This window comes from Myxine glutinosa, chromosome 5 (assembly GCF_964187855.1).
Source record: "Myxine glutinosa chromosome 5, kmMyxGlut1.1, whole genome shotgun sequence".
In the NCBI taxonomy this organism is placed as follows: Eukaryota; Metazoa; Chordata; class Myxini; order Myxiniformes; family Myxinidae; genus Myxine; species Myxine glutinosa.
The window spans coordinates 87569019-87585458 of record NC_136265.1 but is presented as its reverse complement, the minus strand read 5'-3'; the positions used below and the strand labels follow the sequence as shown (position 1 = coordinate 87585458).

The 16440-nt window shown below is 40.7% G+C and overlaps 1 protein-coding gene across 1 annotated transcript; it reads right to left on the bottom strand.

The window, feature by feature from the left end:
* Positions 1–1556: 1556 nt before the first annotated feature.
* Positions 1557–15613, bottom strand: LOC144892145 (uncharacterized). Its single transcript, XM_078777377.1, has 5 exons — positions 15530–15613; positions 14513–14629; positions 8620–8781; positions 7503–8428; positions 1557–1590 (listed from the first exon to the last, which is right to left on the bottom strand). Exons 1-5 carry the CDS (start codon positions 15611–15613, stop codon positions 1557–1559), a joined length of 1323 nt encoding a protein of 440 aa, XP_078633503.1.
* Between the last annotated feature and the right edge of the window lie 827 nt (positions 15614–16440).

The following is a 16440-nucleotide window of genomic DNA, read 5'->3' as shown; positions in this document are numbered from 1 at the left end:
AACTTTATTTTTTTTAAATTACGTTGCATTACAAACATTACATTAGAAATTAAAAATTACATTACTGTCCTACATGGGAAAAATGAATTGATGGTGCACTTCATCAAGTCATCCCTGTCAGAACATCATAATTCATAAGATTACAATTTCTTGTGTTCATAAGAGCACATTTGGCCAATCACACACATAAATGTGCATAAAATGCAGACGTGCATCCAAACCGCTTTGAATTAACTCTTATGAAGGTACAAAAACCCATATTTGTGCCACAATGGAATTTTTTTATGACTTAAAATCGAGCCAGTCGATTTTACCATTATTTGGCTTACTGTACAGATGCTGTATAAAATCGCTTTTTTACTGTAAAATCGCTTTTAAAAAATCGCTTTTAATCGCATTAAAAATCGCTTGAAAAACGCTGTCCAACTCGTGCGAGAGCATATCGACTCGTCCCTCGTGACCACATCAAAAACGAGGCTCACCACAGGAAAAATATTATATAAGTCTCAACCGTAGGAACCCAGCAAATTTGAATCATCATACAAAAGGAATGGGAAGATATGTAACACAGACCATTGAACTGAAAGAACGCATAAAATCAAATGAATACACAAAATATTTTCATGACTGGACGAATGCAGCACCCTTTTTCGCTAACGTCCCGGGATACGTTAGTGGCGCTTTGCACTCGTAGAATGTACCGAAAAAAATTTCAAATTACAGAAAAAAATAAAAATTTATTATTATTTTTTTTTTAAATTTTTTTCGTCATGACTTCTGAAATTAAAAAAATCGTACAATAATTACAGTATATACCATATCAGTGGTCCTTCATGAAAGCACAGCACCTTTTCTAAAGACAAAAGGCTTTAGTGGATCTTTGTGACGGTCCATGGCACCATCCCTGAAAAATGCGTATACATAAATTTTGGAAGAAAAAGAGAAAAAATCGTCATGATTTCTGAAACCTGTTAAAGGCCTCGTGTTTTCCCTTCCACACATCAACAAACACACAAAACTCAAACACTGAACTATTTTGCACAGATTAACATCAGACTACACAGATAACAAACAAAAGCTTACCTTGTTTACCTGGGCAGTTGAGTCCCTACGGGCCACCACTTCTTGGAGAATTATTAACAATTTCTGGTGTTATGTTACTAAAACTTCAAGAGACTCGGTTTAGCAAAATCAATGTTTTATTCACTTTTCAGAATTTGTTGTATACTTGAGAATTGTTGTATACTAAGCCGAGATCTTTAATGAGTCTTTGTTCGTCTTTGTTGAAGCTCGTTTGGTAGGTCTTGGTTGAAGCTCGGTCTGTAGGTCTTTTGAAGCTCGTTTGGTAGGTCTTGGTTGAAGCTCGGTCTGTAGGTCTTTTGAAGCTCGTTCAGTTGCTGACCAGTCTTCAGTTGTTCCCCGTCCACTCTGCTCGTCCACTGCTTCTCCATCACTCTCCCAGTTCTCTCTCTCCCAATGCAACTTTCTCTTGGTTTTAAAGCCCCAAAACCCTTTGATGTTACAGAGCATGCAGGGTGTCCCTTTTTCCCAAAACCTTATTTGGCTCTCTTGGCTAGCTTGTACTTATTTCTGTTCAAGAGGTCAAATACTCTGACCTGCTGAGGAAGAATTTGCAGCCTGTGTTCCATCTATGGAACACAGGCTAAATTGATAGACACAGATGGCAGTCCCAGTGCATTACACATTCTGTTTCCTTAAATTAACTCTCTTGCCCACCTGTTAGTTCTATGCACTTTACTCATTCGTAAAGTAAAACATATCCACTTTAAACAAGATTACATTGATATATATATATTCTAGCAATATTGTCAATCTGAATATTTATTCCCTGACACTACCTACACTTGGAATTTGGGTGTTCTTCAAGGAAAGCCACGATACCTCTGGCTCATTTTTTAAAAACCAGATGGAGAGGACGGTACTAATAAAAATAATGTGTTGAGTGATAATTCTAAGGTGAAACAACTTCGGGTTTCTCTTGATGGCACATTTTATCCGCGAGATAGATTGGAAATTGATTGGGAAAAAAATGATTATGCGGAAGCCTACAAGTCCTACCAAAAGGTGTGTGAAAGTAATGGTAATAATGATCCTATTTTGGATATGGTTGCGTTTCAAAAACTTTATACAATCTACACAATTGACCTGAGTTCTCAAAAGGAAACTATAAAGTCTAATCGAGTGGATACTTCTCTATACATTGAAAGAGGGGAGAGTGAAGAGGTTAATGCATATTGTTTGCTTTTGGAGGAAACAGAATTACAGATTAATACAGATAATGGTGTTATGATTAATATCACATAGGTTTTTTCTCATAAATAAATGGTTGGGGTATATGTTAATCAAATCAATCTTAATAAATTAACATCTTGTATTCAAAATCAAAAGCCTTGTATTATTAATGTTAATACAATTCAAAGAAAAGGAGCTGTAAGAATTGATGTTTTACTCACACACACACACAAGTAAAAACAATAAATGATACTGGTTCACTTAAAATTAAAATGACAAAACCTATGTTGAAGAAATATTCAATAGACGAGTCAAGAGGAGGATTTCTCCCGTTTCTAATTCCTTTATTTGCTGGTTTAAGTGCGGCGGGAGCATTGACTGGTGGTATTTCAGCAGCGGTAAAAACTGCTAACGAAGGAAGGCACAACTAAAAGCTCAAAAAGAATTGGAAAGACATAACAAGGAGTTGGAGAAACAAATTAGTGGAAGTGGTGTAATTGTAGATTTTGCTCAAAAACTTGAAAGTCTACCTGATAAAGCTAGATTGTTGGTTAGAGATATGCTTTCCTCTATCGCTCAAGCGGGTGTTAAACTAACTAAACGGGGTAATGGATTGTATCTTTCTCATAAATAAATGGATAAATGGTTTAAACAATTTGGAAAGAATACAACGTCAAATATAGAACTTACTAAGTATTGTAAAACACAAAAAATTGATAATGTGGTTATTTGTATGAGAGATGAATTAATACATATAAATAAGAATACAAAGAATATTATTATGAATTTAGACACACAGAATGGTTCTCATTGGGTTTGTATTCATAATAGTCAGGATAAATATTATTTTGATAGTTATGGTATGCCACCACCTGTTGAAGTAATACAATTCTTACAGAATGGTGTTTATCAAACATTTCAAGTTCAAGAAATTAATTCTAAATGTTGTGGTCAATTATGTTTATATGTATTATTTCAACTCAACAATAATGAAAATTTTTATGATATCATTTTTAATCTAATATAAATGACTTATGTTGGAAAAGATGGTTCTATCTTTGGAAAATCCTCTCAGGATATTGATTTATCAAATTATTATACAAAGGCACAGGCTGAATGACAAAAATATAGTGTAAGTAAAAATATTAATATGAAGAATACTTATAAATTAATCAATTATCCAAACCCTACAGATGCAAATGACTTAATTAGATTTAGTGATTTATCACAATATATATTTTTAAAGAAAACAGCACGTTTTGTTAAACAAGTAAAATTTACAACCACAACACCTGGTTATACTGACCATACACCTTTCCTCATTGAATTTAACTACCTGCTTACAATTGAATTTTATAAAGAAGGACATATAGTTAATATGCGAATTAATAAATGGGGGTACGATATGCCTGATTTAGGGTATAATTGGTCTTTTTCAATAAACATAGAAGACCTACATGATTTGAATCAGTCTCGTAAAGAAGAATATTATCCACTTGGTGAGGATATGGATTTATGTGGAAGTACAATTAATAAACAACAAATACGTGGTTTTAAGAAAAGAAAAATATATGATAGTATAGCGATGGTTAGCATGACAAAGAAGGAATGTCATGAGATAAGGATAGAAAGCCGAGGAATACAAACCGATTTGGTAGTGGGAAGATGGGGTGGTATTACCTGTCATAATATTAATCTCACATATATTTCTGATACATAAATGGCAGGAAGAAGACTACAAGAGAATTATAATTTTTGTATTCAAGGATACCTACAAGAAAAGGGTGCTCGGTATTACATACCTTATGATTTGGAGCATATACATGGGAATTTTGTCATAAAAAACTGGCCTTATACTGATATTGTTAAACCCACAAATAGAGACTTGTTTAAAGTATTAAATAAAAATGAACTTCTCCAAAGTTATGAAACATAAAACTTTAAAAATCGTCAACAAATCTTATTGGTATCCTATTATGAGAAAAATAATTATAGATACAAGAATATCTCAAAATCCAGATGAGTATATGTATAATATTCTTTGGGGTTTAAACTCAAGGGTAGCAAGGGATGAGGAAGGAGTTGAAGAAGAGAAGGAGAAAAGAGAGAAAAGAGAGAAGGGAGAGAGGGAGGAGAGGGAGATGGAAATCAGAGCGATTCAAAAAAGAGTAGATGTATTACAGCAAGAAGATCAATCTCAACTCACCGAAGAGGAAAATAAAGAAAGAATGAATGCTGTGAAAATATTGATATCAAAAATTGCTAAGATAAATGAGGAAGGAGTTAAAGAAGAGAAGGAGGAAAGAGAGAAAAAGGAGAAGGAGGAAAGGGAGAAAAAGGAGAAGGAGGAGAGGGAGGAAAGGGAGCAAAGAGAGGGGGAGGAAAAATAAAAAAAAATGGAAATCAGTGAGATTCGTAAAAGATTGAGTGTATTACAGCAAATAAATCAATCTCAATGCACCGAAGAGGAAATTAAAGAATTAACAACTCTTATGAAGATAATGGTTTCAAAAATAACAACGTCAATGTCTTCAATTTCAGGGAGGAGATTTAAACGAGAAAGTGGTGAAGAAGAAGAAGAAGAAAAAGATTATGTGGTTGATGATGTTGGTGTTTTTGACTTTAGTTAGTTTTATTTGTAAATAAATGGAGGAGAGAGTGAAGGCATTCCTTAGGATTCTTTATGTTTTAAAAATTAAGATAGAAATGTATATGTTGAAAACCAAAAATGTTTTGATCCTCTGTCGGAATTTTTCTGATAAATAAATATGAGTTATTGTCTCAAATGTAAAAAGAAAACTAAATCCAAAAATATCTCTTATGTTAAAGCTAAAAATAATAGAGTTTATCAAAAAGGAATATGTCAAGTGTGTGGCTCTAAAAAGTGCCAATTCATCTCTCCTAAAAGAGGAGGAGACATACAAAAGTTTCTCTCAGGAAGTAAATTTACAACAACTGGAATTCCAGGGGAATTACATCTACCTGGATATTCGTTCTGTGGTCCAGGAACAAACTTGGATAAAAGATTAGATGAGGCTGACAATCCTAAATCTTGGTCTAAACCTATAAATAGGGTTGATGAAGTGTGTATGAAGCATGATATTGCTTATGGGAAAACCGCTACATTGGATGAAAAACATGAAGCAGACAGAGAAATGTTATATAATTTGTCTTTGATACAAAATCCTACATTGAGAGAGAAAGTTGATAGGTTTATTGTTAAAAAAAATGATGTGTCAAATTGAAACTTGGTCTTGGTTATTCACCCTCAAAAAACTATTAGACTCCAATGATGTTATCAAGACTGAGGAGCTTTTGGCTAATGAATTACACAAACCTATAATCACAAAGTTTAAAAGAAGGAAAGTTTATTCTAAATACACCGACCACATATGGTCCGCTGATTTAATTGAATTGAATAATGACAGGGGGGATACAGGTATGCTTTAACCGTTATTGATTTGAGGAGTAGATTTGCCTGGGTTGTCCCTTTAAAAAATAAAAGGGGTGATACTTTAATGTTAGCCTTTAAGCTAATATTTGATCGGGATAAAAGGAAACCAAAGAAGTTATGGACTGATGAGGGAACACAGTTCTATAACAAAATATTCATGAAATTTCTTAAGGGGAAGGGTATTAAATTATACAGCACCTTTAATGAAGGAAAGGCAGTTGTTATTGAGCGTTTTAATCGTACTTTAAAAGAGAAATTATATAAAAAATTCACACAACTCGGTTCTCAAAAATGGGTGTATTTAATTCAGGATATTGTAGATAATTACAATAATACAGTTCATTCATCAACAAAATCAAAACCATCAGAAACATTTACAAAATTAGAATATGAAAAGGAGATTAATTTGAGAAAGCCCAAGTTCAAAGTTGGTGATATTGTAAGAATATACAAATGGAAAAGCCATTTTGAGAAAGGTTATACAAAGAGATGGACTAATGAATTATTTAAAATCGTTGATGTAATAGCTACAAACCCTTGGACCTACAAATTATATCATTTAAATGGAGAAGAAATCTTGGGTTCATTTTACTCACACGAATTACAAAAAACACAAGTAAGCAGATAATACCCTTGAAAATAATAAATAAATAAATAAAATGTAATGGGGATACGTTTTTAAATCTGTGAACCGCAAACACAGAATCCCACAACTTTTTAGTTGGGGCTTAACTTTTGTGTGTGTATAATGGGGATACGTTTTTAAATCTGTGAACCCCAAACACAGATTCCCACAACTTTTTAGTTGGGGCTTAACTTTTGTGTGTGTATAATGGGGATACGTTTTTAAATCTGTGAACCCCAAACACAGAATCCCACAACGTTTCAGTTGGGGCTTAACTTTTGTGTGTGTATAATGGGGATACGTTTTTAAATCTGTGAACCCCAAACACAGAATCCCTCAACTTTCCAGTTGGGGCTTAACTTTTGTGTGTGTGTCTATGTGTGAGTGAGTCATAATAATATACAAACCCTAACCCAACCCCATCCCTAACCCAACCCCATCCCTAACCCAAACCCATCCCTAACCCAAACCCATCCCTAACCCAACCCCATCCCTAACCCAACCCCATCCCTAACCCAACCCCATCCCTAACCCAACCCATCCCTAACCCAACCCCATCCCTAACCCAACCCCATCCCTAACCCAACCCAATCCCATACCCAATCCCATCCCTAACCCAACCCCATCCCTAACCCAACCCTAACCCAGCCCCATCCCTAACCCAACCCATCCCTAACCCTCACATTCAAAATCCCAACCCTAACCCAATCCCATCCCTAACCCAACCCCAACCCTAACCCTCACATTCAAAATCCCAACCCTAACCCAACCCCATCCCTAACCCAACCCCATCCCTAACCCTCACATTCAAAATCCCACCCTAACCCAATCCCATCCCTAACCCAACCCCATCCCTAACCCAACCCTAACCCAACCCCATCCCTAACCCAACCCATCCCTAACCCTCACATTCAAAATCCCAACCCTAACCCAATCCCATCCCTAACCCAACCCCAACCCTAACCCTCACATTCAAAATCCCAACCCTAACCCAATCCCATCCCTAACCCAACCCCAACCCTAACCCTCACATTCAAAATCCCAACCCTAACCCAACCCCATCCCTAACCCAACCCCATCCCTAACCCTCACATTCAAAATCCCACCCAAACCCTAACATAATCTTTCTTTTCTTCTTTTTTTAAATACGTATTTCTTTTTTTTTTTTGCCGCTTCTGCCAATTCTGTCTTTCAAGGCTTTCAAGTTTGAAGAAGTAGAAATGGGAAGAAAGAATTTTCCAGCATTTTCTTCCTCGAACTTTCTTGATATTGCTTAAATCAAGCGTCATTAAATAAAGAACATTGTTCATTGCTTTAGAATCCAAAGAGTCTCCAAGAGGAATCCCACAGGTAGAGTCTCCAAAATAAAACCAACTTTCCAAGTTCCCAAGGTATAACCACAATCCTGTTGAGCCTCCAAGATAGGTATCACATTCCGAGTCATCAAAACAAAACCCCCATTCCGAGTCTCCAAAAATATAACCATCTTTCCAAGTCCCCAAGGTAGAACCACAATTTTCAGAAATATTGGGGGTTTCCGTGATAAGTCTCACATAGTATAACTGCGGACCATCAGGGAAAACTTCCCTTTCCCAATTTTTTAGGGTTTCTATGATGTGTCTCACATCGTATAACTGCGGACCATCAGGGAGAACTCTCCTTGCCCAATTTTTTAGGGTTTCTATGCTGTGTCTCACATAGTATAACTGCGGACCATCAGGGAGAACTCTCCTTGCCCAATTTTTTAGGGTTTCTATGATGTGTCTCACATAGTATAACTGCGGACCATCAGGGAGAATTCCCCTTTCCCAATTTTCAGAAATTTGTGGGTCTCCAATGTATGACTTGTATTCTGGCTCATCAAGGTAGAACTTGTTCAGTGGGTTTTGTTTTGATAACTCACAACAAGTATCATCATGGTAAAACTCTTTTTCAGGATTTTGTGGATCTCCAAGGTATAACTCTTTGGCTGGGTCATCAAGGTAGAACTCGTTCTGGGGGTCTTGGTTGTTCAAAATGTCTTCAAACAAAAAAATAACTTCATCCCAAGTTGTGTTAAAAGCAGAATTTTCATTTCGTATCTCAGATACAATTTCCTGTGAAAGAAAATAACAATGTATTAATTTAATACAATATTTTTATTTGTATAAATCAAGCTCTATGAATATTAAAATAAACTTTGTCAACTCTTACACGAGTCTCATCTAAAAAAAAAAAAAATTAAAATAAATAATTAAATTAGTAATTAATTAAATAAATAAATAAATAAATAAATAAACAAACTTACCTCCATTGATAAGAGGTTCGAGTCCAGTTCATCAATCTGAAGGTTGAGTTCTACACAGGTAGTAGGACTCCAAGGAATAGCAAAGTTATCCCATTCCATTTCGGCATAGTAGTCTAGAGTCCCTGTATAAAGAGAGTTGCGCCATGCGCTGACCCGAGATTTCTGCTCACGTGATTTCGTGGCGCCATTTTGTGTCTAACTTCACCGTGCGTGAACGTCAGCTTGGTACGGGAATGTTATTTATTGCCAAACAAAATGACTGGTTGTTCTGCTTTTGGTTGTTCAAACCAATCTGGGAAATATAAGATGTATAGATTCTGTACTGAATGTATGAACCAAGTTTTGTACTGAATGTTTACTGTGTTGGCCTCATCGTGTTCCTGGTGAAATTAAACAAGTTATGGTGAATACGACGTCTTATCTGTGCTTTTCCATATCTGTTTGACTAGACGAACCGTGAACACTGCAGGTATTTTTAAAAGTTTTTTCTCTGTTTAATTACGGCTTGGCGCAGTCGAAAATTAAGTGTTAATTAAGTCGCCAGCTATGAAACATATTAATCGATCAGGCAATATCCATCAGAGTTCTGGGCAAGGGTGTAGTAATAAATGAACGTTTCAATCTTACTAGATGCCGATGACGTTTTCCTTATGTCAGAGACAGAAGCTGACTTGCAGCTTGTTAAATCATTACAATGGAAATTGAATATAAATGTCAATAAAACTAAAGTTGTACACTATAGAAATATGGCAATACCACGTACAGAATTTGTTTTAAGTGTGTTAGACTATATGTCGGCTGGAAGTCCTACACCGGAATTGCTCTCGGCACCCTTTAAAAAATATTGGATATACCCACACTCCTTTCTAAAAGTGATTAAAATTCAGAGAACGACAGCATTGGTTTGTCTTACTTATAATGTTAGCTCTTATATGCAGTGTTGGCTTGTAATATGCATTGCCATACCACTTTTAATATCACCACACAGCTCTTTTTCACGGCAATAGCTGAGTTTTTGACAAAACAAATATCACCTGTATGTAATAATAAGACTAAATATGTGTCGTAAATTTTTTTTTAGCAGGTTTAGAATATATCACCCCATATCGCGAATGTACATGTATATCTAATCCGACACACTTAGACACAAAATGGCGTCCAAATTTGAGTTGACACAACTCTCTATATACAGGGACTCTATAATAATAATAATAATAATGCATTTATTTTATATAGCGCTTTTCAGGAAGCCCAAAGACGCTTTGACAGAGTGCAAAACATAACGCATAGCAAAACATAAAGACAATTGCAAAAAAAGAAGAATCAATAGGGAAATATTCAAAGCACAAAGGAGGGAGAAGGAGAGGAGATAGTCAGGGGTTAGATGCTGTGGGTTAAATGTTGAATGCAGTGTTGAACAGGTGGGTCTTGAGTGATGTTTTGAATGTGGTGAGTGAGGAGGAGTCTCTGATGGTGTGAGGTAGCGAGTTCCAGAGGGTGGGAGCAGCGATGGAGAAGGCCCTGTCCCCCCAGGATCTAAATTTGGTCCGGATGGGGGGGGGTCAGGAGGTTGGTACCAGCAGAGCGGAGGTTGCGGGTGGGAGTGTGTCTGGAGAGGAGGTCAGCCAGGTAGGATGGGGCCAGGTTATGGAGGGCTTTGTAGGTCAAGAGGAGGATTTTGTACTGGATTCTCTGGGAGATGGGGAGCCAGTGAAGCTTGTAAAGGACGGGGGTGATGTGGTCACGGGTCCGGGAATGGGTGAGTAGACGGGCAGCGGAGTTCTGAATGTATTGGAGTTTATTGGTGATTGTTGAGGGTGAACCATAAAGGAGGCTATTGCAGTAGTCCAGACGGGAAGTGATGAAGGCGTGGATGAGGGTTTCTGCAGCCACAGAGGAGAGGGATGGACGGAGACGGGCGATGTTTTTCAGGTGGAAGAAGGCTGTCTTTGTGATCTGTTTAGTGTATTTGTCGAAGGAGAGGGTTTGGTCAAAGATGATGCCAAGATTCCGGATGTGAGGGGAGGTGGACACTGGGAAACCGTCGATGTTGAGGGCAAAGTTATGGGTGGACTTGGTGAGCGTTTTTGGGCCAATGATGATTATTTCAGATTTATCACAGTTAAGTTTGAGGAAGTTGATTTGAAGCCAGGATTTTATTTCAGTGATGCAGTTTGTCAGGATAGAGTGGGTGGCGGTGGAGATGGACTTGGTGGAGATGAAAAGCTGGATGTCATCGGCGAAGCAGTGGAATTGGAGACCATGACGGCGGATTAAGTGACCGAGGGGGGACAGGTAAAGGATAAAGAGGAGGGGGCCAAGAACTGAACCTTGGGGGACACCTTGGGGGAGGGGAGCAGTGGGGGATTTGCAGTTATTGATGGAGATGAACTGACGTCTGTCAGAGAGGTATGATTTAATCCAAGAGAGGGCAGTGCCGGTAATGTTAAAGGTGGTTTCAAGTCGGGTGAGGAGGATGGTGTGATCGATGGTGTCAAAGGCAGCGCTGAGGTCGAGGAGGATGAGAATGTTGAGGTTGCCAGCATCAGAGGAGAGGAGAAGGTCGTTGGTGATTTTGAGGAGAGCAGTTTCAGTACTGTGGTTGGACCGGAATCCGGATTGGAATGTTTCATACAGGTTATTGGCAGAGAGGTGATGCTTGAGTTGAGTGGCTACAGCGCGTTCCAAAACCTTTGACAGAAAGGGTAGGTTGGAGATGGGTCTGAAGTTATTTAGGGTGTCAGGGTTTAGTCCAGGTTTTTTCAGAATGGGGGTAACAGCAGCAATTTTGAGGGATGGTGGGACGATGCCTGTAGACAGGGAGGAGTTTATTGTTGCAATGATAAGTGGAGAAAGAGCAGGAAGGGAGGCCTTGACAAAGCTGGAGGGGATGGGGTCAAGAGTGCAGGTGGCAGTTTTCATTCCGATGAGGAGTTCAGAGAGGTCAGTAGGGGAGACTGGGGAGAATTGAGACAGGGGATGGCAGGATAAGGGGGGGCAGGTGGTTTGAGGGGGAGCGGGTGCGGCGGTGGTCAAGCTGTTGTAGATGTTTTCAATTTTGCGTTGGAAGAATGAAAGGAAGGAGATGCAGTTGTCTATTGTGAATGACTGGGTGGTGGTGTTCAGGGGGCTGAGGAGTTTGTTTATTGTAGAGAAGAGTGCTTTTGGGTTTCCGGAGCCAGAGTGGATAATTTGAGAGTAGTAGGCGGAGCGGGCGCGGGAGAGGGCATCTTTATAGTGTTGTATGTGGTCCTTGTAGGCCTGGGAGTGAACTGTGAGACCTGTTTTATTGCGGAGTCTTTCAAGTTGGCGAGCACGAGTTTTCATTAGGCGGAGCTCAGGGGTAAACCAGGGAGCAGAATGGGTGAAAGAAACTGTTTTGGTTTTTATAGGCGCAATTTGGTCAAGGCAGGAAGAGAGAGTGTGGTTGTAGTAGTCAGTGAGGTCAGAAGGGGTGTGGAGGTCAACGAAGGGAGAAGTGGACATTTTTTCAGAGAGGGTCGATGAGAATGAGGCAGGTGAAAAAGCGTTTAGCTTACGGAAGTTGATAGTGCGATAATGCCTTGGTGCTGGGGTGGGGATGTTGATGGTCAGAGTGATGGCTAGGTGGTCAGAGAGAGTGAGGTCGGAGCCAGAGAGATGGTGCAAAATTAGTCCAGTAGAGCAGACAAGGTCCAAAATGTGACCACGGTTATGGGTAGGAAAGTTGACATGTTGAGTGAGGTTAAAGCAGGTGAGTAAATCAGTGAAGTCAGTGGTTAGCGTGGAGTCAGTGGAGTCCATGTGGATATTGAAATCACCAAGGAGGAGGATTGAGGGGGAGAGGGAACATAGCTGGGTCAGAAAGTAGGAGAAGTCAGACAGGAATGATGGGTGTGGTTTGGGAGGGCGGTCGACAACAGCCATGACTGACTGTGTGTGACCAGAGAGTTTAAAAGCCAGGTGTTCAAATGATGGAGCAGATGAGATGGAGATGAGGTTGGTCTTGATGTCTTGTCGGTGAATAACGGCAATTCCACCACCTCGGCCCTCCGAGCGTGGTTTATTGATGTAAGAATATCCATTGGGTGTGGTGAGGTTGAGCGTGTAGTAGTCCAGTGGTTGTTGCCAGGTCTCAGTGAGACAGAGAAAGTCCAGTTTATTTTCCAGGATGTAGTCGTTCAGGATGAGGCATTTGTTGTTGAGGGACCGGGTATTGAACAGGGTGAGCTTGATGTTGTTTTGTACGGCGGGTATGAATCCAGGTGATTTGGCCAGGGTTCGCAGACAGGAGGTGCGATTTTGTGCGTTGTTGTGACCAGGTGTGTTGGGACGATGAGTGGGAGTGCGCTGAGCCGACCAGAGGATGGGGATGGAGTGACCTGATTGTAAATAAACAAACTTACGACCGGAGCCACGGTGAATGTACCTGGGTCGACGCAGGAGTCCATTCGATCTGATTGCAGAGATGCATGATGGGGTGGAGCGGGTTTTAAGCAGGAGAAGCCTTGCGGCAGAGTACCGCAGAGCCATGCCAGCAGGAGCGAAGGCAAAGCGAGCACGCGGCCAAGGGTGAGGAGGCGAAACAATCGACACAACCAACGGGAGTGGGCCCGAGGAAACAGCGATGGAGCCGAGCAGGTGAAGCCCGGAGCAGCAGAGCAGAGCCGGGACCGCGCAGAGGAAGACTCAATGGCCATAAATCCGCCACGACCACCAGGAAAGCAAGACACGGACAATGGTCCAGTCAGAGAAGCGGCGAGCAAACGACGCCAGCGTCCTCTCACGACCGGACCGGAAAACGGAAGTGAAGCAGAAAGTCCATTCTATAGTAGTCCATTCTCAAGTGAAGCAGAAAGCGTGTTTGAAAAAGCCTGTGTGGTCGGTGCCTTTTATAAGGACTGGGTGTGTCATTTCCTGTGGAAATTCGCTGGGCGTGTCTTAACTGGAAATGATGTGATGGGAATTCCCTGAAAATGATGTAATGTATTACCTGGAAATGATACAATGCTAAAGAGTTTATAAAGTGGGTGGGGCTTAGCAAAAGTGGGTGGGGCTTAGCAAAAGTGGGCGGGGCTTCGCAAAAAGTGGGCGGGGCTTAACAAAAGGGGCGGGCTTACCAAAAAGTGGACGGAGCTTAACAAAAGGTGGACAGAGCCTACCAAAAAGTGTGTGGCATTAGAGGTGCTCAAACAAGAACATTGAGGGAGGTTTACCATTTTATCTTAGCTCAGTTAAAATATCTTAATAAAGAACCAAACTCAAACATATTTTTTGTTAATATATTAGATGGTGAAGAGAGTGGCAAGATAATTAAATTATTTCCCACGCATAAACAAATATTTGTAGGGTCGTTGTTTGAGTGGGCCAAAGATGATTCACCAGATGATATTAAGAGTAAAAGGTTAAAAGGTCCATAAGGTCAGAAGGATCACAGGTTCACACAGAAGGACCATTGTTTAAGTGGTCTAATGAATAAGGATAACATGTCAAAAGGTTAGAAGGTTCGTAAAGAACAGGGTGAAAGAAATAGAGGTGTTTTGGGGCAATGAGGGAGGGGAAAAATTAACATGTAAGTCAATGGGAAAATGAGAGTGTCCCAGAAGCAACATATATACACTACTGATGATGCTGTGTGTGTGTAGTAGTGTGGAGAAATTGTGTGTGTGGATGAGCTTAAGCAAATGAGGCATTGGTTGGGGATAACCAGAGGTGGTGTATGAGTGGTGTATTGAGGACAGGTGGAATTGTGTTGAGTGAATTGACTTGCATGGGGTGCAAGTGGAGAAAAGGTGTAAGAGCACAAGAGGTGTGCAAGAGAGCTTGGTGTGTGGAATAAATGGTGTGGAGTGAGTGGTGTGGAATGCATGGTGCGAAGGAGTGAATGTGGGGAGATGGACCCCTTCACGAATACCTGGGGAGGGTAGCTTAAAGTCATGTGGAGGGCCTCGGTAAATTGTATGGATATTGACATTTGTGGTGCGAGTAGAGGCAAGGTATTGCTTTGGATGGTGCGTGAGTCAGTGAATGGCTGGGCGTGTGGGCTTTGTTGGTGCGTATGGTTATTGAAGCACTCTGCCACTGGTAGTCTGTCGGCCAGGTGAGGCCACAGGTAGGCTCTGGGAGCCAGTCAGAGTAATGTTCAGTGGGGCCCGAGGATCCAGGAGAAGGACCCGGGTAGCCCAATGCCAGAGAGGGCATCAGAGGGGTGAGAGAGCCAGGAGGGGCCTTCCCTGAATTAGGGTATTCGCAAAGAGCAAGGTAAGCTCGGGTGGCGACTTCAGTGGCGGAGGTGCGCAGGTAGGTGGACCTGCTTGTGGAGCCACACGACCCAGCCCCGAAATTGTGCAAAGGCACAGTAAGAAAAATTGGGGAGTGAGACCAAAATTGGATGGCATCACATGATGGTCAATGGGAATTGGTTTTTAGAACCACATAGTTTAAAGATGCCAATTGGCAGGGCATGACCCCGGGTAGTTTAACTGAGTTAATGTAACTAGTGTAGTTAGGATGAGGAAGTCTCTTCGCACCATCCACATCCACTCAACAAGGGAGACAGAACTCCACACCAGGTTTTGTGAACGATTTGAGTGGGTGAGACGCATCTCGACGTGATTTGACAATGTGTTTATTCCATTCCTTCCTTCTTGGGAGGGATTGGAAGACGAATTTGGTTTAGAGGGGGATATGGGAGACAAAACGTAGAGACGGATTTGTAAATTGTAAATTCAGGGAAGGGCAAGGGTAATGTAGGCTGACATGGGGGGGTACGAACGGTTATGGACGAGCTTGCTCTGCTCGCTCTCCCGCGCCCCTCATGTTGCATTGCCTCATATTGATGTGTACCTTTGCGTCCTTTCCTTTGCTAACTGTGCTTTGTCTCTCCTCCCCACCCATGGAACCATTTTGGAGGGGAAGTGTGCAGGAACACTGAACTGTGCAGCTGCAACTGACTCCACCTGTGCGGCACCCCTGCTGCATTTTGCTGCACTACAATACACCACATGGACCACATGTTCTGTGGCCTTGCCTTTTTGCTGAGCAGTCATTTGCTGCAAACTTACCTTGCACCTGCGGACCACTGGTTTTAAGTGGCGTCGATGTCACGCATTCGGACCACATGAGATTGGCCCTGCTGGCAATAAAAACGGTTTGTACATTGTATTCTGGTGTGCCAGGAAAGAAGACCTTTAAGTTTTTTTTTTTTATTGCACATCGAAGATGAAGCAGGAAGCAAGAAGATGCAGCCAAGCAGCAAATATGACATCTGAAATGTGAACTTTTTGTGAAATGTGTATTGGTGCATTGGTGCATTGCTGTGTTTTCTCCCCTCCAAACTTCCTTCAAAAAAGAACAGGTCCTGGGTTATAGAAATGTAAATAATTAGGTTTAGTGTTGTAAATAGGATGCTACCCAGCGGCTTTATGTTTAGTTTCAAAACAATTCCGCAATTCGGTTAGCTGTGGGTGTGAGTCTGTTAGTTAGTTACACAACGCAGTAGGTGGGACATATCTAGGGTTGTAAAACTGTCACATACAGGGAGTTAGATTAAATGTTAGAGGGGAACCACATCTAAGTGTCACACGTAATTTAAAAACAAGTCCCAAACCTTTCTCAAAACCAGTCGTTCTCACTTGTGTGGGTTCGACTCGGGGACAAGTCTGGCAAGGGAGGGGGGCAGTGCTGCGGTTTTGAGATTGGCACATTGAAGGCATTAAAGGTTAAAGGTTTGCCCCCGATAGTTAGTCACACGATCAACATATAGGCCCATTTGTAGTATAGTTATGTCTTAGTATGTGTAAGAATAGGCCATTTCCTCTCTTAGTACCTGCGTTGTGTAAA

Coding starts and splice junctions, on each gene's coding strand:
- LOC144892145 (XM_078777377.1), bottom strand. CDS start 15,613: ATGTGGTCCATGTGGTGTATTGTAGTGCAGCAAAATGCAGCAGGGGTG. Junction 14,630..15,529: donor AGTTGCAGCTGCACAGTTCA/GTGTTCCTGCAC, acceptor CCACACGCCCAG/CCATTCACTGACTCACGCAC. Junction 8,429..8,619: donor CGAACCTCTTATCAATGGAG/GTAAGTTTGTTT, acceptor TTTCTTTCACAG/GAAATTGTATCTGAGATACG.